This window comes from Seriola dumerili, unplaced genomic scaffold (assembly GCF_002260705.1).
Source record: "Seriola dumerili isolate Sdu_G_001 unplaced genomic scaffold, Sdu_1.0 BDQW01000068.1, whole genome shotgun sequence".
Classification (NCBI taxonomy): domain Eukaryota; kingdom Metazoa; phylum Chordata; class Actinopteri; order Carangiformes; family Carangidae; genus Seriola; species Seriola dumerili.
In genome coordinates this window covers 3781262-3803235 of record NW_019174323.1, presented here as the reverse complement: position 1 = coordinate 3803235, position 21974 = coordinate 3781262, and the positions used below count along the sequence as shown (strand labels likewise).

The 21974-nt window shown below is 40.3% G+C and overlaps 1 protein-coding gene and 2 pseudogenes across 3 annotated transcripts; all 3 read right to left on the bottom strand.

Annotated features, from left to right (window-relative positions):
• Window positions 1-187: 187 nt before the first annotated feature.
• On the bottom strand, window positions 188-3990 carry LOC111219878 (annotated as a pseudogene).
• A 104-nt stretch (window positions 3991-4094) lies between these two features.
• LOC111219877 lies at window positions 4095-6758 on the bottom strand (annotated as a pseudogene).
• A 784-nt stretch (window positions 6759-7542) lies between these two features.
• Window positions 7543-14429, bottom strand: LOC111220353 (DPY30 domain-containing protein 1-like). 3 transcript variants are annotated; one of them, XM_022743418.1, is made up of 7 exons: window positions 14419-14429; window positions 11544-11698; window positions 10397-10519; window positions 8636-8791; window positions 8194-8370; window positions 7783-7938; window positions 7543-7629 (listed from the first exon to the last, which is right to left on the bottom strand). In XM_022743418.1, exons 2-7 carry the CDS (start codon window positions 11688-11690, stop codon window positions 7600-7602), a joined length of 789 nt encoding a protein of 262 aa, XP_022599139.1. In that variant the 5' UTR covers window positions 11691-11698; window positions 14419-14429; the 3' UTR covers window positions 7543-7599. The 3 variants fall into 3 exon arrangements, with proteins under 3 accessions (XP_022599139.1, XP_022599137.1, XP_022599140.1); XM_022743416.1 differs by lacking the exon at window positions 14419-14429 and adding an exon at window positions 11973-12001; XM_022743419.1 differs by lacking the exons at window positions 8194-8370; window positions 14419-14429 and adding an exon at window positions 11973-12001.
• Window positions 14430-21974: the final 7545 nt, after the last annotated feature.

Below are 21974 nucleotides of genomic sequence, written 5' to 3'. Positions count from 1 at the left end.
TTGGCTGGACTGAAATTAATGGAGAGTATTTGATTGGACGACAAACATGCCAGTCCACCGACAACGTGTCTGAACTTTCTTTGCAGTGCAAGTGGAAAGGAATTATGCATAAGTAATGGATTAACTATTAAATCCAGTACAATGAAACAAATGAAATAGAGAGAATAGAGAATAAATGACAGATGACTTCAATAAATCCACTTTATTTAAAGCATTCATCATATGTATTGTGAATCTTTTATTTTAACATTGTGGTTTTATGTTGGTTTTTAGCATCAGGTCTGCCTCCCCCAGTGGTTTAGACACAGACCGTCATGAAGAAACATCAGCAGCACAGCAACCAAACAAAACTCACCTTATCTGACAAAATTTCACTTGTAAAATTGAAAGTTTTAATATAAACACCAATAAAATCCCTGTTGCCCCTACAATTTGATGTAAATCTAATTTGTATTTCAAAATATTCTCCAATTTATTGGCTTTTATTAATTTTCCTTGCAGCCTCCAGGATGGAAGAAAGATCAGCTTTGTCTCCGAACTCCTTCTCCCTGTGCTCAAGCAGTATACCCTGAGTAAGAAGGGAGACATCAGTGATTTTAAGGGCAAGATCTATATATGAGTCACAAATTAAAATTTACTGACTTGACTTTTTTTAATTACCTGCTGTTCTCCTCCAATGACAAACAAGCCACCAAGAATCAAACCTTCACCCTTTCTGTTGCCCTGGTAGCCCTTCCTCCTCCCAACGTGGACCAGGTTTCGTAACACCCTCAGACGAACAAGACCCAGACCCAGACCCATTCTCCTCTGTTTAGGACCATAGAAAACTTGCTGCAAATTTAAAGAAAGAAAAGAAAAAACAAGAAAAACATAAAATAGGAGGAAAATAAAAGGAAGAGATAAGAAACTGAGGCTACAAACTATAGTACCTTGTGATCCACAAAGATCTCCCCCTTGAAGTATGGTCTGAAGTTCTGGACCTCGGTGCCGACGTCTTCCTTCACCACAGCGTACAGAGGGACCCCGAGCTCGTCCAGCTGGGGTTTCAGAGAGGACAGCTCTGCAGCCTCCTGGAATGAGATGAAACCGACACCAACAATCTGCTGACATTTGTGGATATTGTCAGGGTGGTTTATTGTTTCCCAACCTGAGGGTCAGGGCCTGATGAGGGGTTGCAATGATAAATCTGAGGGTTTACAAGATGATTGAAGGGAAAAAGGGGAAGAAAGAAGTGCAATTATGTTGAGTTTACGCTGAATTTTTCTTTTTTCTTGTCAAATACTTGATGGTTTTGCTTTTTTTTTTTTACCTCTAATAATCCTTTAAATGAAACCATCTCTGGTCCATCTAAAAGCCACAACCTCTGACAAGAAAATCAAAAGCCGACATTGCTTTGCTTTGACAAGTCTCAAGCCAAAAAAGCTGGGAACCACTGTCGAAAATGTGAATGTTACATAAAGATCAATTTCACCATTAACCTTTTTATATCTCTGATGAAGTGTAATCTGTTTTTTTTTTACATAAGATTAAAAGATTTACATAATTGCCAAGAAGGACAATTACAATCTATGATAACAGCAGGGACAGAGGGGCGGTTCTTCATGTTGTCGGTAAAATTCCTGAAAATCAGATTAGATAATACACCCATGATTGGCCTCCACTCAAAAACACACAACACAGGCTGCCAGACATCCTCACGGTAAGCTGCCCACTGTTGAGTGACAACATGTTGGTGGGGAAAACCTCTGCCATTTTAAAAGCATTACTAGTTGCACAGAAATGATATGGCACAGATGTATCCTGCTTTTAAGTTTGAGCTCCTCTACTGCTGATAACATATCCATTATCAAAACACCTTTGAGACCTGTAAACACAGTAATGTGCATTACATCTTCCACACTCACAATAACTGTACCTCTCTGCACAAGGCTCATCCAGGGCGCCTCACAACCAGAATCACTGCTCCACTCCTCTCCCACAAAGTCTGACCTTTCACTGTCATCCCATCTGCAGAGTCACACAGATCACACGGACTGAATATGATTTCGCTTTGTTGGTGAAGACGGTAGACAAGTCTCAATCCAAAGAGCTTGAGTCTCCAAGGTTAATCTTCTATCTAATTATATATTCAGAGTGTTGTATTAAAACACAAGTACAGATAATCCAGTTTATCTACAACAGTATCTCTGTCGACTTTAGGTAATGTGAACTTTGCATGTAAAAAAAAAAAAAAAAAGACAAAAAGAGAAAACAATACCACCACAATGTTCACTTCTCTGGAGCTTTGGATCATATCTCATGCAGGAATTGTTGATATTTGAATTTCTGTTTCGTCTTTGAACCTCAGCTTTAAAGCTCACATGAACACCCTTTAAACGTCCTTTAAACCAGCAACAGCTGAATTTTTGGCCACTTGGGTGCAGCAGAATCAAGCTGTTAATGCAACAACGTCACTGACACCTTCATGTCACATGCAGCAGCTAGAGAGCAAAATTAGCAATCAGATTAAAATCACTATAAGGTTAAATTTGCAGATTCATATGAAAATTACATTAAAAAAAACAAGTGACCTCTGATAAATTGTTTTTATAAGAAATATCAATTATAGTGCTCAGATAATAACTATTATTCCATGACAAGTGGGAAAACGTGGTACGACTGAAAGCTGAGTGGACCTTGTGGTGACATTGTTTTCTCAGCTGCTCTTTCCAAAGTAAAAAAACCACTGAACTTTGGCATCTATGGTTTATTTCTCTTCTGTTCACCTCCTGATGTTGTTTGCAGATCAGCGGCACCCAGTTCTTCCAGAGAGGCTGGGGCTGACTTAGCTAGGATTAAGTCGGTGTTGGCGAGGACCAATGCAACCACTAGTGTGGCCACAACTGCCAGAGCCACATACCACATGTCAAACAGCTCCCCCTTCAGGACGGAGGACAGCACTGGAAAGAGCAAAAGAAATACACAAGTCTTTACCAGCTGCATACATTTATATGTACTGTTAAATTCATAAAAAAGGGTACAGGACATTCCAGGAGTCATGTTCCAATTTCAACAATACCCTGTACTGCAATACAAGTTAAATGCCACATATAGTATCCCTGCAAACCTAAGACTGACAGCAAAACCTTGTTTCCCTGTGCAGCTTTTCTTCTGTTTCAAATTGCAAGAGATCTGCTTTAGGAGAGCAATGACATCTCAAGGCAAACATGCCGAAAGATATCAGTTGACCTTATACCACCATACTGGTCATACCAGACCAAGTAAGGGTGTAGCTCAAAAACCTTCAGTGTTGAACTGAGAATGTGTCTTGTTGCTTTAGAGCTCAGCATTTCATTCTAAGCAGAGAATGTGTTCTCTTATTTCAAAAGTTATATAGTCTCACCTTTAAACACTGTTGTGAGAAATGGTTAGTTTTTCATATTTAAACTTTCCTGCATCTCTAAGTATTAAAATGTGGTGCATGTCAGTTAATGTCTGTTATCTCAGTTGAGATACAGTATTTGAAGGACAACGCCCTTCATCTGACAAACATTACCCCCCCCCCCATCTTTAATGCAGATATAAACATGTGTAGCAAACTGTATTTCAAACATTGGATACTGCATGAACATTAATGAACACTAGTTTTTAAACCTCCTTGAAACATAGACTGTTAGTTGCTTTGTTTTTTTCCCCCCACACATTACAAAAAAACTCAGGGTCTAGCAGCTTATGTTTTTGACTAAGTACCAAAGGAAAAACAATTTACTATGAACATTTTAAAACATGGCAAAAAGACTACCAACCTGCTTCAAGTGTATCAACAAGTATCCAGTAAGAGCTGTAGTTTATTCATGCTGAACACAAAGCGCCACAGTGGTGTCTAAACTGCACATCTGATCCTCACTGCAGTTTGAAGTCACACAAAAAAAAAAAACAACATGGCTCTGTATGGGTGTGGGAGTTCTCATACCACTAGATGTGAGAAGCCCCTACATAGTGTCGTGGGCACAGAGAACGGCCCCTCCCTCCACCCAGGGTAGATTCTTTCTGAGGAAGTCCAACATTTGAGCAGCTTCTTCCACAACGTGAATAATAAAAAAAATAAACAGTTGAACACAAAGGCATTGTTTTATTAGTCATACATCAGTCTTATGTCTCCAAAGATAACACAACGGTATCACAGTTATAAAAGGAACTTGAGCGTTAGATATCAGGTCTGCTTCCTCTGTCGACTTTAAAGACAGACCGTCATTAAACACACTCAGAGCCTCTTTATAAAGTCCTACCCCAAAATGCATCCTGGGTTCCCCGAGACCAGACCACCAACAAACCCACAAGCCTGATGTGCAATTTATGAATATCAGTTTCTCACAAACCCTCTCTACTCAGCAATTAAAAAACATTTTTCAATGTTTACATGATCATTTGTTCAACTGGGTGTCACTTATGTAGTTCTAAACTTTGTGCTGCGGAAGATGTTGGACTGTCAGTGATTTAGAGAGGATATTTTTTTTTTTTTTTTTGTGTATTGTGAGTAATACAGATTATTATTTCTTCTCTAAAGCCAGAAGCTCCTGTGGCATTCTTCTGACAGCTTGGATGACATCTTCAATGTTGACTTTATCCCCAAACTCAATCTCTCTGTGCTCCAGAAGTATTCCCTGCAGAAGAACAAACAATGAGGGGGGTTTTCCCTAATAAAAATTATACATTACACTTCCAAACGTACTTGTTGTATTCCTCTTGGACATGTAATTGTAATCTTCATGCAATTTACTGATGATAACTTGACAGTAGAAAGTTTACCTGCTGTCCTCGTCCAATAACGAAGACCCCACCGAGGACAAAGCCCTCCCCCATAACGTTTCCTATGAAGCCATTCTTAAAGGCCCTCAGGCCATTCATCCACACCCCAACGCGAAGGAATGCCAGGAGACCCATCTTCCTCTCACGGGGTCCATAAAAACGCCTCTGCAATGCAACCACACAGACCAGAACCCTTAAGTTCTTCATGCAGAACTAAACTGATTTTTCACAGATCCTGAATGACTTCAGTGTATTGACAAGAAATGATGTAAAAACTGGCTGAATCTGGTTTGAAGATTTTGTGTTTGCTCCTGTTAAAAAGTCCACCTTCTCATCCAAGAAGATCTCCCCCTTGAAGTATGGTCTGAAGTTCTGGACCTCGGTGCCGACGTCTTCCTTCACCACAGCGTACAGAGGGACCCCGAGCTCGTCCAGCTGGGGTTTCAGAGAGGACAGCTCTGCAGCCTCCTGGAGACAGAGGAAATAAAACAGATGAAGAAATTAGTGTTTAGTCATTTGTCAATGTACAAAAAACAAACAAAAAAAAAAAAACAAGACAATGCACACATGAACTTGTAAATCAGCATCAGGCCTCCGAATGTTTGTTTTCTGAGATAGTGGTTGCATTTTTTTATTTTATTTTTTTTTTTATTTTATTTATTTTTTTAATTAATTTATGAAATACTTTCAAATGTATTGTTTCACATTTTTAAGGTTACATTTCATAACACTGCTCGTTTTATGGATCAAGTTACTGATACGTCACTTTGGTTGGTCTTTGATTACAGTAAGTGATCAACTTTGTGCATTTTTTTTTGTGACTGGAAGCCTCCTGAGTCACAACAAGTCTTTCGTCTTTTGTATATCATCTGCCTGCTGTGATCTGACTTGTCTCTTATTTGTCAGTGCACATGACACTAAACTAGTTCCCCCTCTGGATATTAATAAACATAAAATTCAGACTGATTATAAATATTAAAATACAAATGGAGGGCAAAAGTTTCAAACTTCTCAACTTTAGCCTCAATGACACAGTGGTGAGTCATTCATTACAAGCTCATGTTGTGCAGCCAAACATAGTTCAACCTTCATTTAAAAAAAAAAAAAAAAAAAAAAAAAAAAAAAAGAAACCCAAGTGCAACTGCCAAAGTTCCCCAAGACAACAACTATGTCAGGAGGAATTTGTTTATAATGTGATTCACAAGAGGGGGGGGGGGGGGTCACAAATTCCTTTTCATGAAGCAAATAACTTTTTCATAAAGCATCTTAGGCTTAATAGACATGTGATGTTTATCTCAGATATTACCTCTCTGCACAAAAATCATCCAGGCCTCCGCACTGCCATGATGACAGCTCCAGACTTCTCCCACAGAGACTTGGCTTTCAGGGTTTTTATCTCTGAGGGACGAAATGAGGCGAAAGGTTAAAAGCTTGGAGCAACAAGCTGGAAGCAGAACTCACTCCAACTAAACAAAAGCTTCTTTCCAACACACACACTCTTCATCATCAATAGAACTAAATAGACAATGTTATTCATTTTTGTTGGACAGAAATGCGCAGTTGTGACTCACCTCCTTTCAAAGTTTTGAGTTCAGTTTCCTCCAGATGTTTGAGCGTGGCCTTCAGCGGTGGAGTCAGAAACATATCAGTGAAAAAATTCATTATATTAGTAATGAAGCAGCCGACAGTGGCCACAGCGTTGGCTATGAGTCCCACTGCCATGTCTCCTCTCTGTCCCACTGCCATGTCTCCTTTGTGCGTTTTCATTTACTGCATCTCGGCCTCTCCGTTCTCAGCCGCAGCTCTGTGACCACAACACCTACAAAAGCGCATTTAAATTCCGGCGGATCTTAATCCCTCTCAGCGTTTCCCCAAACCCCGCCTACATCTGGACCGAGACGCTGATCAGTGACGATTCAATACAGCTGCGTTTGATCAGTGACGCCGTCATTAAGTCTGCAGATACTGACACAAATCTAACACAAATCAGCGTTGGCACTCCTCCTTCAGTTCAAAGGTCACTGCAGAAACTGCAATGTCATTCCGACAAAATATCAGACATGGCAGCAATAATGTTGGAAGCTTACACAAGAAAACTTTTCCTAAGCAGACTGGGGTTTTCTGAGCTGACTAAGAAGAGTAGTTGGTTGTTTGTGCATATCGCAGGGAATGAGTCACATTACCACCACCACTGCTAAAACCCTCTTTATACAATTTCAACCATCCCCTGCTTTAATTTAGTTCAGTCAGGCTGAACCCAACCAAGTGCGCCGCCACTAAAAACTGAATTTTACTTGTTAATTCACTTGGATGTTTTGAGATGAATTGAGTTTGACACTAGAAAGCTGCAAAAAGTGGGAAGTTTCTCTGTGCTCAACTTTAATATGAGTCTAAGACAATAAAACTAATTTAAATAAGTGTGATGTGGAAACTTGAAACACACATTTTTAAATGTCTTGAAATATAGTGGACTTCAATATTCATATATTCAGTTTTTTTCCGTGAGAGAGAAGGAGTAGATGCTATTTTAAGAATCTAACTAAGTAACTGAACTTTTTGTGGGAAAAAAAGTATGAGACAAGATATTTAGACATAGGGGATATTTTGATTTCTCAAAACATGTCTGGAGAGCGTCTTTAACAATTTAGTCACATAGATACTGAAATAAAACAAATAAATACGTCATAATTGGTGAGAAATGTTTATTTTTTTCCATTTATATTTGTGTATATATTCATCAAACTAAATGTACACTGAAGCTATAAATTTATTCAAACCTATGTAAACGCTGCCAGAAAAACACTGACTTGATCATGTGTGGCTGTCTTCTTTTTCTTCTCCCTGAAAAGAAACACAGTGCTTAATTACAAATTATAAAAATAACTAAACTGTAAAAGTATGAACACATTAGTCCATACCCCTTTTGACATTTGAAACAGATCTTAAATCACTTTTGGGATTTTCCCTTGTTGCCAGTTGGCCGACAGAGTCTACCTGCTCCTTGGAGTCTTCCTTGTCAGAAGGAGACCTTTCATGTTCCCCTTGTGAAGTCTCTGGTCTTTCATTCAACACTGTCCCCTCTACTGTTTTGTCACTCTCAGCCAAAGCCGAACTATCAGTGGTCTCACTTGTGTGTTGCCCGTCTGCCTCCTGAGATGAGGTGATCAGAACAGTTCTGGTTAAGCATTAAGCCACAGTGTCTTGTATTTCCATCACAACAGAGTCTCCCCTGTGCTTTCTGGCTGTCTTGTCTACAGCTGCTAGGACACAACACTGCTGCCTCCTCCTGAACTGCTTTTCTTTCTCAATATGTCAAAAATAAGCAAAGAATAAAAGAAAAATATCCTGCATTTTACAAATGAGAATGTGTTTATGTAAATGTTCAGTAGAGTCAGTAGACTGAACCTTTTCCTGGTCCTGAAGAGGAGGAGAACTTGATTTGTGTGTCTCCTGCTCGGTTTTTGTCGCCTGTTGTTCAGTAGAAAATCTCTCCTCTGGTGTGAGATCGTCACTCTGTGGTGCTGAGGCTGACTCTACAGGGAAGGAATCTGCAGGTTTATCAGTTTCGTCTTCATCAACCCTCTGGTGAAATGATGTGATGCAGAAAATTAGTGGATTGGATTATTATGGAAAACAGTCAAAAATAACCCTGTCATTGTGCCTTTGCCTTTTCTTCACCTGAACACCCGAGGCCTTGCTCCTTCTGCCTCCTGTCCCTCGTCTGGCCTGACCTGTCTTCAAGTCCTCTTAATCACTCTGTCTGTGTCTTTCCTTGCTTTTAAACTCATCCTCGTGCTGGGTGCTCAATACTATCAACAACACATAGCCTGTATTTCAGCAGCATCACCTTCTCTGGGTCTCGAGGGCCAGGGGAACGAGGGCTTTGTTTGTCGTGTGGCTCCTCTGTTTCGTCTGTTTTTAAATCATCAGCGTCTTGGTGTCTGTCAGGTGTCGAGTGTGGTTCAGTCTGCTCAGGTTCAGTGGTGTCAGCCTGATCAACCACCTGCAGGGCAGTTGTGAGACAGAAGAATATGTAACTGAAATAGTTTCTGGGTTTAACACCTAATTAACGGTTATGATATAAATGGAGGTAAACAGTTATACATGATGGGTCTCAAATGGCACGGATGTAATTTAACCCATCACCTTGTCCTCATCTTGGTCTTTCTCCTCTGCTTGACTGATGCTTGCCTCCTCCTTTGTTTTCTCCTCCACCTGATTGTCACGTGGCTCTTCTGTTTTCTCTTCTGCTTGATCGCTCTGTGGCTCCACTTCCTTTTTTTTAACAGGCACTTCTGCAGACTCCTCTTTGACCTCTGTGCTGAGGGTTCCAGAGGGGGGAGAGCTAGCCTCCTCCACAGGTTTTCTCCCAGGTGACCCTGGACTGGTTACATTATCTGTAACCTTCACCTGGCAGACACACCATCTCCTTAAAGCATTTCAAGTCATTTGACAGCTGTTTCCACACTGTACAAGGCCAGTCATGCACAGTTGCACAAAATGAATGTATCACCCTGCTCCATCACCGCAAATACGTCAGCAAAGATCACAAATAAAAACCAAAGCTCACAGAAGAGACTGAATTTAAGAGGAAACTGCTAACAACCAGGGAGGCCCCACCACCACCAGAAGCACACAGCTCTCAAATCTACTTTTTATCACCTCCTGTTCAGTGTCATTTTCTTGAGCTTCAGCTTGTAGTTCATCTGTGCCCTGCTGGTTTTCAGGAGGAGTGTTTAGTTTCTCCTCTGTCACAGGTTTGTTGTCCTCAGCACCTCCTGCTGTGGCTGGCGTGGGAGCATCAGACCCTGTAGCCTCCTTCTCAGAGATCTGTTGATGTGGTCAGATGCTCTTGAAGGATTTTGCTCGAAATGTCATGTAAAGTGTTCAGAAAAACTGTACTTCAATGGAAGCACATGTAAGTGGAGAGCATTACATTGATGGCTTTGTTTTTCTGAACTGTCCTCTCTTCTCCCTCCATCTGCTGTTCCTCTTATTTCTTGGTATTTGCTTCATTTACCATTTAATGTGGTAACTGTGACGAAGATTAAATGATAGGTACAGATTCAAGTCTTAGTACATTACAGTGCACTTATCCACACTGAAAGAGTTATGTGTTCTATTATCTTATTGGCTGTGAAAAGATCTTTTCAACTCCAGTGTAAAAGATGGAAAATCCACAGTCCTTGTTCCGTTCAAAAATTAAGATGTTGGACAGAGATAGACAAATCAAGTGATTAATTTCTAAAGTTGGTTTTTAAACATACTTTTGTGTGACTACACATGAAACATTGTCCTGGGAGACACTAAGTTTCATATCATGATTACAGCAAGCAGTAACTCCTTCACTGTACATATGGGCATGTAAGTACTGTTTTAAGGTAGACTTGAGAAGATCTTGCCTTTGTACTTGAACAAAATCAGGCAGTAAAAAACAAGGCAGAACAGACTTTGAATACTTGAAGAAAGGGGAACAAAAGTTGCATGAATACCTCCTGCAGGTTGGGAAAACGTCTTTGTCTTAGACGGAAAAGGAGCAGGTCACTCTTTTTTTGAAAAAAAAAAAAAAAACACAAATTGAAAACATGACAGGAATTTTGTCACATACTTTTTTAGACTCTTCCAAGGCCTCACTGATCTTTTGCTCCTCCTCCCTCAGCTTCTCCTGGTACAATGCCTCCTCTCTGGCTTTCGCCTGCTCCTGCTCCAGGAGAGCCAAATGGGCCTTTTTCTGCAAATGAAAACCAACATGGTACAACAACAAGGCTTGTGTCTGAGGGAAAGGGCCTTACTACACTTTTATACAACTTTAAAGGCTTGATGCTCTGGTTTTTTATTTCTTATGAACCTGAGGTAGCCTTAGAGCTCCAGGCATGTGGGGCTATGTTAGAATGAATCTAAACTAAGGTAAATGGTGACTGAGTTTTTACTGCCGCAGTCCCTATAGGCTTAATAGCTTTAAAGTACTCAGCCTGAGGAGCTTAGACTGTCTAAGTCTGTGTCATCCTTTACTACTGTTCTCAAAACCTATCTGAAGATCAGGGCTAGGAGTAGTAGCAGTAGGTAGTAATAGGTAGTAGTAGTAGCAGTAGAGGTATGAGTAGAAGTAGCTTTAGGACTAACAGTTAACAGCTAGTTAAGTGAAAGTATGTAAGTATTATTGACAAAATGTTGTTGAACCTGCATTAACAAATTTTTTGTCCACTTGGGGGCAGTGGAAACCAGCTGTGAACAGCAACACTGACATCACCTTATAAAGTTGATATGGCAAACTTGTTAACATGAATATAATTGTTTAAATAATCAATCAAAGTCCAAAATTCATTCTCCTTTAAGCTCTCTTTTTAGTCTCTACCAACTGCTGAGGGAAATATTTGGCTCTTTAGCTGCTAAATGCTCTACTGTGTTCTCCAGCTGGTCTCAAACCGTGTAGTTTGGTGCTGGCAGGTTGGATTTATCAGAGCCTAGGCAATAGGCAATGGCTTTTCTAATCCAGTTTTCTAGAGTAATGGTTGGTCTCTGGGTGCTTAGTAAACATAATGACACTGACATGTATAGTGGGGGACAGTAAGGGCCCCAACAACAAATCTATAGGAGGTAAATCCATTATCATGTGTATTAATGAGCATAAAGAATAAAAATTACAAAGTAAGCCACAGTATACTGTCTATGAGAAAACGCTTCTCTGTACACACAGTATTGTATAATGCCCCCCCCCCCCCCCCCACTGACAAGAAAGCTAAACAGCAGCTTACCTCTGCCTCATATTCAACATTTTCATTGTACTTGTAAAGCCAGTGTGCCAGATACAGGATGGGGTCCACAGGGCGCTGCTCGGCCACTTCAGCCAGTCCCTCTGCCAGACATTTTCCAAGATGTCTTTTTATATACTCCGAGTCCATGTTTTTCTCTGTGTGAATAGGTAAAGCACAGCTTGAGTTAACCTTGCAAAAGTGAGCTGAGTTTAGCTCGTCAAATACAAAAAACAGCGTCAGTAAGCGCCGGTCAACAGGAACTTCACCCTGAAAACAAATGTTTTATTGGCTTTTTGACGTTAGCGTGTAGCTACATAGGCTGTGCAATAAGTAGTAGTTTTTTTTTACTGTGATTTATATCTATCGTAAGCTAAATGTAAAAACCTAATTACCAATTTAGCAATCAAGAGTAAAAACCAAAATACAAACCGTTTTCACTCAGCGTCCGAATGTAGCGATTCTGTCTCCATGGTAACGGTGTCGCGTCTTTAATACTTCCCTCAATGCTTTTTAAATAGTTCCTACTTACTACTATTACTACTACCACTACTACTACTACTACTAATAATAATAACAATAATAATATTGATCTCGATGCATTTTAGAGGCAATAATAATTAAAATAGAAATAATTATTTTATTTTTACATTATTTCCATGTTTTTTATTATTATTTCCAGGGTATGGAAAGCAAATTAGGTGACATTCATTGGTGGAGCAAAGGTTAAATCCCAAAGCAAAAAACTCAAATCTTACTAACATTTACTCTTGTATAGTTTTTATTATTTATTATTTTTATTACTATTCTTCTGTTCTCCTATTTTATTTTACCTCATTTTTATTTATTTATTACTTTTTCTCTGTTTATCTGCACATTGCACACACTGAATTTTTCTAATTATGTTAACTGAAAATATTGAGAATAAAGGTCCCCTGTACAATGGGACACATTATCACTCATTATCATAGCACTCATTAGTACTGATGCAGCCAACAATTTGCAGTAAAAACAAAAACTCTCTACCTTACAAATATGAAAAAATAACAAAATCAGGAAGGACCCAGCAATTTTTCAAGCATGCATCCACTGTATCTAAAGACGTTCAAATCCAGTAAGACTAATATAAATAGGCAGCAGAGTTAAGCTGATTGTTAGTGACTAATTTCACATGGGTGGTTTCAATGCTATGATAGCTTTAAAACCCAGATTCAAAGTTGTGTGAGTAATGGAACACTTTCTATTTATACCTCTTTTATATCATTGATAGTGAGAAAACCTGGGCAACATTTCTCTAATATTTGGTATAATTTCATGTGCCCCCGTGTCCTGAAACTGGGACAGTTTGCTCACATGTGAGAGGAGAAGGTGGGGAAAATTGCTGCAGGCTCCATTTCCAAGAAACAGATGACACCCAGTTAACATTTGTAATCACAGATATCATTTTCCTTGTATAATCATACTACACACCTTTCAGCCAAATATAGCCTTCACATTGACAGGAGGACTCACCCAATCAGACTGTATGAAGTGCACTGATGCAGTTCTGTCCCTCTGACTGCATTATGTAGAGGTTATTTAAGAAAAATTGAATCAAAGATCAGATTCCTTTTTCTGGTGAATTATGTACGGGCCTAATGTGACCTTTCACAGCTACACTCCACCATCATTCTTTCTCTCATCTGTAAGCAAAGGCATCACATATTGGTCCGTAAGCAAATACAGATCCACATATGGGCCCAGTGAACAAGTTTAAGAACAGCTGTCAGTCTCAGTCTGTTTATTCTTTCTTAGAGGGTCTTTTGAGTGTTTTCATTCTAATATTGTTTACACAAATTTTTGAAGGCCTGTAGTTTTGCTTTGTGGTACCAAAGCACAGAACAGGCCTGAATAAAAGAACTTCCAGTGACATTAAATGTCATGCTGCCCTCCTGTGGTTGCAGCACCAAAAAACTTCTCTTGAGGGGTACTGTAAACAATTCTCATACAGTACATCTTAGTTCCTAGTATTGGGCTTTTATGACAAGTTTCTTTTCTAATTATTTGTGTAAAGATCTTTGTTATAATTATAGTTGGGATTTTATTTATTCAAACAACTGTGCATATAAACATAGTTATCAAAAATCATCCAACAAAAAAGGAACTTGTCATATTTTTAAAGTCCTGACAGAGACAGGAAGACTGTCATCCGTCCATATATTTTCACCTCATGTTTATCCAGTTTTCTGAAACAGAAAGAAAGAAAGAACAAACATCCACATTCATCAGCTGACAACTATGAAGACATCCTCAATGCACAATTGTCAAGGATGTTAAAACCAGCTCATCAGCTGCAGCTGCGTCATCAGTGTGTGTGCACTTTGTGTGGGACCTCTTGCACTGCACATTCACAAAAGGTTATATACCATGCTATACAATAGGTATAGGGGCCTACATTGATTTTTCAACTGCACACATGTACAAGCACAACAAACAAGAACTGAATATATGAACACATACTTACATTTCTATCAGTCTGTGTATGAGTCAGGAAGGTTTAATACTTTATAATAATAATAATAATAAATAAATAAATGAAGTGACAACTGGAGAATGGAGAAAACTGGAGAAAATCTTCATAACAATAACACAATTCCTAACTTTTGTAGCCTAATATGTGGAAAACTACAGCCGGATCAAATGAATAAAACAGTCTGAGGTGAGCTGAATCTGTGCTGCAGGGATCATGCAGCGGGACCGTCAGTTTCATCTGCGCTGCTGCAGACAGCGGCTTTTACTTTGCGACGAGAAAAGTTGTAAACGACCAGGAGCGACCAGCTGTGTGGGAACGAGGAAGCGGCTCCGTTGCCAAAGTGTCAAAGGTCTGATCTGATCCTACCTGGAGCGACTCCTCCGGTTTCACTGCAGGACACCACACTGCGTCAGCAACAGCTGTCCTGCAGCCCCGCGCTGGCTGCCAGAAGGGGAGAATTACGTCCTCAGTGTAAGGCTTGACGGAAGACTTGATTTATTTATTTTTTTTTATAAAGTTTCTTGGATTCTGTGGGAATATTTGCTTTTGCCGTGCAAGGTAACCCGCCACCTGCCTTCTGTTGTCTTCCATGAGTAGGTTGGGGAGAAAGATGACTACTGCATGAACCTCGGGAATAGAAAAGTTTCGTGTCAGGCTGCAGGTTGAAGAGTTTTGCTTGCAAGTTCGGACGTTTCTTCACATTGTGGTGCTATTTCATGACTCCACTAGTCGTGAGTTTTATTCTTATGCTTTCCTTTCTATGGATGAAATGCACTAACTTCGCATCTTTCTGATTTTAAGATAAGAGGGTCAAGGTTTGGCTATTTTATGTAATGGTTTTGATTTTCCCTCCTTCTCATTTGGACTGTAGGCTACTTGCAAAGTTTTCTATCGAACAGTTTTCATTTGAAAGGTAGAGAATGGTTGTAAATTGTAAATGAAGAAGGTTTTTTTTTTTTCTTGGCACTCAAACTAATCAGTTGCACTGCCAAAGAAATTAAATGCAAAGTTAATTTGAGCGCCTTTGTTCTAATAATAAACCTGGACCTGTAATTGAGCTTAGGTCAAATTTGGAATTGGTAGATTTATGACTTCTTAGCTGTGTGTTTTAAAGAGTGTGTTTGTGTTGTGAAGGTGCACACACATGCAGTTGCTACCTAGTGTTTTACTACAGTATCTACAGTATTAGAGGGCAAAGTGCGCATGAGCATCATAACAGGCCCATGTCTTCACCTGCCAGGTGAATATCCCCCTCCAGGCACATGGCACTAATGTCCAGTGTGGACACTTTGCAACCTTCTCAATCCCCACTATGCCTCCACCCACAGGGACAAAGTTTTATTTTTAGCCCATGTCTTCATGGCAAATGGGCAAGTTACTGTGATGCTGTGGATGCTCATACCCCACCATTTCTCTGCCGTTAATCCATGTTGCCCCAATCAGAGGTGAGGGACCATGGAGACAGTCTGGCCCCATGCGGGCAGAGTAGATCTCTGGAGGCAGGGGAGGACGTGGAGACTAGTGTTCATATTAGATCCTGTCAACAGTGCACCTGCACCCGTTATGTAACAAGCCAAGCTCCTACAGTGGAGCTCAAGCAGTAGAGCCAGTGCAGATTTCAACATGGATGGGGATCATCAGGTGGTGTTTTTAAGTTCTTAGAGTAAGTTTTATTTGTATATTCCATCATTTGTCTTAAGTATTTTGAAGTTATAATTCAAGGTGAATCTCCTCTGTGCTGCATTCACCACTGACATGCTTGCCTGTGTTATCACATGTTTGGAAGGTCGCATAAAATACATATTTATGTGGCTTTCAACATGCGTAATGTGTGAAGATGTATCTGTGGTCTTCCTCTGCCAGAGTGTGTTTGTGTGTCTCGCATCACATGTTCTTGGACGCACAAGGTGTCGGTTTTGAGTTTCTTTCACCAACTGAGCCCATGTGACTGCTTGGCTGGGCCTCTGTATTTTCCAGAGTATTCAAAAGGTGAAATAAGGTTAAAGATAAGTGCATCTTTTTTGCTCAAAATTTACTACATCATCTATTCAGTTTCCCAAGAGAGTGATGTACGGTTTTTTCGTTTCCCCATGGGAATATTATGTGACAGAAATGGTGTTTTTTTTTTTTTACGTTGTGTTTCAGATAGATGGTTCGAACATGAGCAGCTCCTTCATTGATGTCTGTTGTTTATGGATTTGATTGGTGTTATGAGTATGATAATAGCTCCCCCTGGTCCCTCACAAGATGGATGGAATATTCTCCATGTCACTTCCACATGTAAACTACTCAGATTTCTGTGCAGCGAGCACAAAGGCCAAATGGGTCAGTTTAAGACAGCAGAAAAATCTGTTTAGAAAGTTGTATTACAATATATCAAAGAGTGGCATTATTCCTGGTGACTCAAAAAAGTTCATCTTACAATCATGGTTCGTTCCAAAACAGATGACGTTACTTTATTAGTCATCTACTAGTTTAGATTCAAGACTACGCAACCGTTTGTTAGTACTCTGAAGGCTCATACTCTGTGAGTATTATGCTGTCGTTATCCAGGAGACCAAGATGGATGTGGTGAAACATTAACTTGGCTTTGATCAGCCAGAGACACATTGTTTAAAGTCTGGATTTATAAATCAGTAGGCCTACTGCATATATCTCTGTTAGCCATCTGACCACCCCCCTGCACCGGGGAGATTACGCTTGGTCTTTACAGCTCCTCGGTATGCAGCGACAGAAGCATACCGTGGATGACAGCAGCTGTCCTCTTAGCGGCAACATAATGCATGTAGAAATATAGTACAACCAAGTCTCCAGTGCACACATCTGATAAAGACATCAAAATAAGAGTCAAAGACTCTAAGGGCTTGACCCTGAGTAGTTACTGAGGCCTTGGACATGCTGATCATTTTCAGTCCAGTTTGTTGAAGTGCAAAATGTGCCTGGTTGCAACATACAATGACACGGTAGGAAGCAGCAACAGGTGGAGGGGTCTGTTTTAATGTGGCTCCCTATAGGGTTTGAAATACAAGGTTAACTGGTGGGTGACAGGGTGTTGAAGCAAGCTGGGAGACAGCAAACCGCAGTGTTGCGATTTGACCCCGTGAGAAAACAGGGGGAACAGGAGCATGGCAAATGTCAAAGGACGTGTGGATAAAAGCCCTTGTTTGCTCTGTAGATCTGTCGTTTACAACTTACCCACATACCAGGAGTGGTAAGGGCTGTAATAATGAAGGGACCGAGGCATTTGCCGTGTTGCCACAGGACTTGTCTTTGAACCGCCTGGCATCTTCAGGGCACCAGAGTTAAGACAACAAGTCATTAAAATTGATTAAAATATTAGGTCCTTATACCATTCGGCCAAGTGCGACTTCACTGCTGCAGTACAGGACCACATGGAAGTCGCCCTGACTATAGAGGAAAGTTCCTGCTCATCTCTAAGTTAACCACGGAGGGGATCAATATTTTTCATACTGGTATGCTTGGATTTTCACAGGAAGTACAAAGATCTAAGTGCTATTCATATGCTTCACTGATCACATGAGGTAATTTGACCCTGCAATCTAGTGAACTAAATTTCTCTACTGACTATGAGAAGACAGCACAACCTCTCTCTTTCTGTCTGAGCCCGCGCCGCCCTCGTGACAAAAGCCGAAAAACTAGTTCGGTTGGTTTCCGGAGGTGAATATTGGCATTCGCATTCCGCGGCCGGCTAGTGTGACGAAGAGGTGTCTACATTACCCCGTCTATATCCTCAGCCAGAATGTCACAGGTCACATGGCCTTCTCTGACATGCAAGGTGATATATATATTACTCTCGGGGAAGGCCTCTGAAATCTAACATTCCCACCCTCTTCCTCAGTTTGCCACCTGTCCACAGCGCGAATGAACGAGCGTGTTCATGTAATGAGCTGATTGTCTCCAGCCAGACTCTTAAAATCAAACCAGGGGTGGAAAGTAGATTCACTCAAGAACTATTTTGAGACACTTGAGTATAGCCATTTTTATGTTACTTTATAGCCCACATACTCAACAGGTGGATCTGGATCTGGACTGAAAGACAATTTAAACTGGACCCTTAACAAAATCTCATTACTAACTGACCCGGACTGCCTGTGAGTAACACATTGCAATTACATAAAGTTTTTTTTAGGCCAGTAGCTGCATTTAGCTTGATGTCAGGGGGTTGGTGCCCAGGTTGCAAACGTGGAAATGCAGGAAGAGGTTGATGATGAAAATGTAAACTTAAGTCTGAGCAGAATCTAAAAGTACTGTCCTCAGAGTGCAGAGGAAAGAACCATCTAGACTGAAGCATCTACAAACGTCATATTGGTTCAACTACAAATACAGTGAAAAAGTTTTTAGACCTTAACTATAACTCGTGACAAGTGGACCTTTACAACTTCTATTGGAGTACCCTGCTTTATACTTTTACCTCACTTTACAACATTTCAGAGGGAAATATTGTACTTTTTACTCCACTGTCACCTCACAAATTCACAGATAGTCACTTCACAAATGAAGATTTCCCATAAGAAAACATACGTTCCCAAACATCTGGCCTGTAATATCATATTACAAAAATAGTGTCTGGTTGAGGCCCTTTCCCAAATTTCAGATGTCAATGAGTTCACACACACACACACACACACACACACACACACACACACACACACACACACACACACACACACACACACTGCCTAACTCTAAAGTACATGAACTAGCTTCACCTCGAGCAGCTACAATGGTAAAATGCTTCTTACAGGCTGATACATCAGAATTAACAAAATAAAAGATGTAATATATAATAGTTTATCAGCAACACGGGCCAAAGTCTTTTATTTTTGACACTTAAAGTATATTTTCTGTACTTTATTACACTTCTTATTTTGAATGCAAGACATTTTTGGATCTGACTGCTTCTTCCACCACTGAATCAAACGCTTGCATGTAACTTCTACTTAAAACCATTTGCTTCTGCTTTTAAACTCAGTAAATTCAGACAGGATCGTATTTTCTTTAGATGTTTTATGATGAGTTTAAGCGTGGTATACATAATCTATTTTGACTGACATTAAATATCCCAGTCTTGGCTGTGCACTCTTGGCTCTTTCATGCAGAGACACTGATAAATGTAGCTACAAAACTTAACATGCTGCCAAAGCGTATTATTTACCTAAGTGACGTGGGAGACAAGGCAACAAACTCTGCGAGAGGACTTTTTTTAAGATTGGCAGGCTTTCGATTTAGGGACCTAGCTTCTTTTAAAAAAGGACATTTGATGGCTTCAGCAGTAACGGTGTGATGTAATGCAATCAGGAAATGTTCCCCATAAGCCACAGAGAAACACAACCATTCTCAGGATGTGTATTTTAAGGTTGGCTCACGGTTGAGGGCAGCGGGGCCCACGGCTCCCAGAGTGGGGGTTTTGAAATGGGATGATGAGGGTTGAAACCAGGGCTCGGAGGGGAGTGTGAAGGGGAGCAGGCGGTAGGTGTAGCACTGCACAGGTCGTCTTGTGACTGGATGGAACTGAGAAACTCTGGAAATAAATCTACGTTGGCTAAAGGAGCAATATTGTACTTTTATTTGAGGAGAGCAGAGACGGTGTCTGGTGTGTGTTTGAGTGATGAGGGATGGCAGCTTTGATGAGTGATAGGGTTGAGATGGCATGATTGAAGTCTGCGTTGTATGAAAGAGGGATTTAGAGCTTGAGGTGTCATGTAGCGGGGCTGAGGGAGGGAGGGACGGGAGGGAGGGGGGGGGGGTGCAGAGGCGGAAGCTTAGTGTGTTTGGGGCCCCATGTAAAATACAAGGTGGTAGGGAGAGGAGTCAGCTCGGTAAGATAAGTTGGCATGCTGTCCTGTTTATCGGAGGGATGTGAGGCGCAGAGCAAAGGCTCAGCCAGGAAGGAATGAGCAGAGTCATCGGGCTTCTGTAACACGACGCTCCGCCTTGATTGCCTGTAGCAGCTGGGCAGCCACCGTATCTGTGCGAGCGTGTGCGTCCCCTCGTGTGTGTGTGTGAATGCATAATTTTCTGCTCAAGCGAGGCGGTTTGAGTGGGCATTACCCCCGCATTAATGTGTGTGATCAGTGGCTATCATTGTCACTGTCACCGTCCATCCAGTCGAGCTGATGGCTCAGTCTGCCTCACATGTGTGAACTCAGCAGCTCTTCAGTCTGTTACCAGCTTGTGTGTGTGTTTTGGCGATTGATGCTGCGTCTGTGTTCTTTGCGTAGTCTCAGAAAGTGTGGACACTAACATTTAGCTAAGTTGCAAGTGGATGTCACAAGGCGACATCTAAAATTTGGTTGCTTACTTACTATTGATTGATCTGTGTTTCTGAGGGGTTTCGTGGTGTGGTTTTTGGGTATCCAAACGTCCCTTGAATCAGTTGTCATGTTTGGTTAAAGCCATTTGTGTTTTTGTCTTCCAAAACATATCAAAGCCAAACTTAAAATTTGCATTTGCAAAATGCATATTAATATTGTTGCTCTCTATACATGTTCCCTCTGAACCTATTTAAGTCAAGATTTGCACATATACGCAGATCTTGTTTGATAAAATATAGTTCCAGGACAAAAGTGAACTTCTAACACACATGGAGAAGCAGTGATAACTCTTGTTTTAACTATTCCAAAGCGTATTTCAGTACATTCTACACAAAGGCCAGACAAACACTACGTTATTTTTGTCCATGAATAGCAGCAGCCTAACCTTAACCAGGTGATTTCAACTGGTTGCTAAACACATCAAAGGACGTAAGCAAATGCCACTTGGACCCAGCGTGGCGCGTCTGCTAAGCTAATAAGTAATCTGATGTACACAAGTAATGTCATGGTCTCTTTAGAAGGGTGGGAAAGTCCAAGCTCTCGTACTGAGTGCGTCTTGTCATTTTGTTACCGTCTTGACACTTTTAGGTGCTCGTGGTGCGGCGTGGCGTGTCAGGTCAGAGATGTAGGGCACAGGGCGGAGGGCAGAAACAAGTGGCGGTGATGGGTTTGGACATAGATCAAAGCAACTGAGACCTATGAACATTACCAGCACTTAGGGCACCTATGGAGACGTGGCTTGTGACCCTTCAAACCAAAGCTGTGTCTACATGTGGTCCCTCACCACGGGTTTCAAATGTCGATGAGCTTTAAGCAGTTCCCCTCTGAAGTTTTCAGATTGTGTTATTTAAATAATTATCTGAGGTTATAAAAAAGTACAAAACATTTGTGTGGCAGAACTTGGTCTTCTCTTTCTTTTGCTTAAGGAGCACTGCAGCAATTTATTCAATTAATTGATCATCAGGTGGTGACTTTTTAAATTCTCACTTAAAGTCATTTATAATGTAAAATACCCAAATTTCTCCCTTTTTTATCACTGTAAACTTAATACAGGGGTTTTTGGTTGTTGCTAAAACCAAATCATTGATAAGTTTTGGCTCTGGTGTCATTGGTATTTGAGAAATAAAAGAAATAAATATATATAATATATAATGATATATTCACTGATTTTATTTTTTAAATTTATTTTATTTATAAAACATTACAACATTATATTACAAAGTTTTTAATAAAAAAAGGAGGAAAAAGGAAAAGAAATTCACTGATAAATGTGATAAAGATTAATTTCTTTATCTATTAAACTGTTGATTATTTTATCAATTGTTTGGTCTAAGAAATCTAAGAAAATAAAGGAAAATGATTGTTATAGTTTTCTAAAGCTAAGGTTGATGACTTCAGATGTGTTATTTTGTCTGACTCACAATCTGAACCTTGAAGATCAGTTCAGTTCAGTTTACATCACATAAGACAAAGAAAAGAAGCAAAAACTCATTCTCAAGAAGCTGAAGCCAATGATTTTTGACAGAAAAAATTGTGATTAATTGATTATTTTTATTTTCTGTTGTTCGACTAATCAATTAATTGTTG

Coding starts and splice junctions, on each gene's coding strand:
- LOC111220353 (XM_022743418.1), bottom strand. CDS start 11,690: ATGGACTCGGAGTATATAAAAAGACATCTTGGAAAATGTCTGGCAGAG. Junction 8,792..10,396: donor CCTTGGAAGAGTCTAAAAAA/GTATGTGACAAA, acceptor ACTGCCCTGCAG/GTGGTTGATCAGGCTGACAC. Junction 8,371..8,635: donor GCCCTCGAGACCCAGAGAAG/GTGATGCTGCTG, acceptor TCATTTCACCAG/AGGGTTGATGAAGACGAAAC.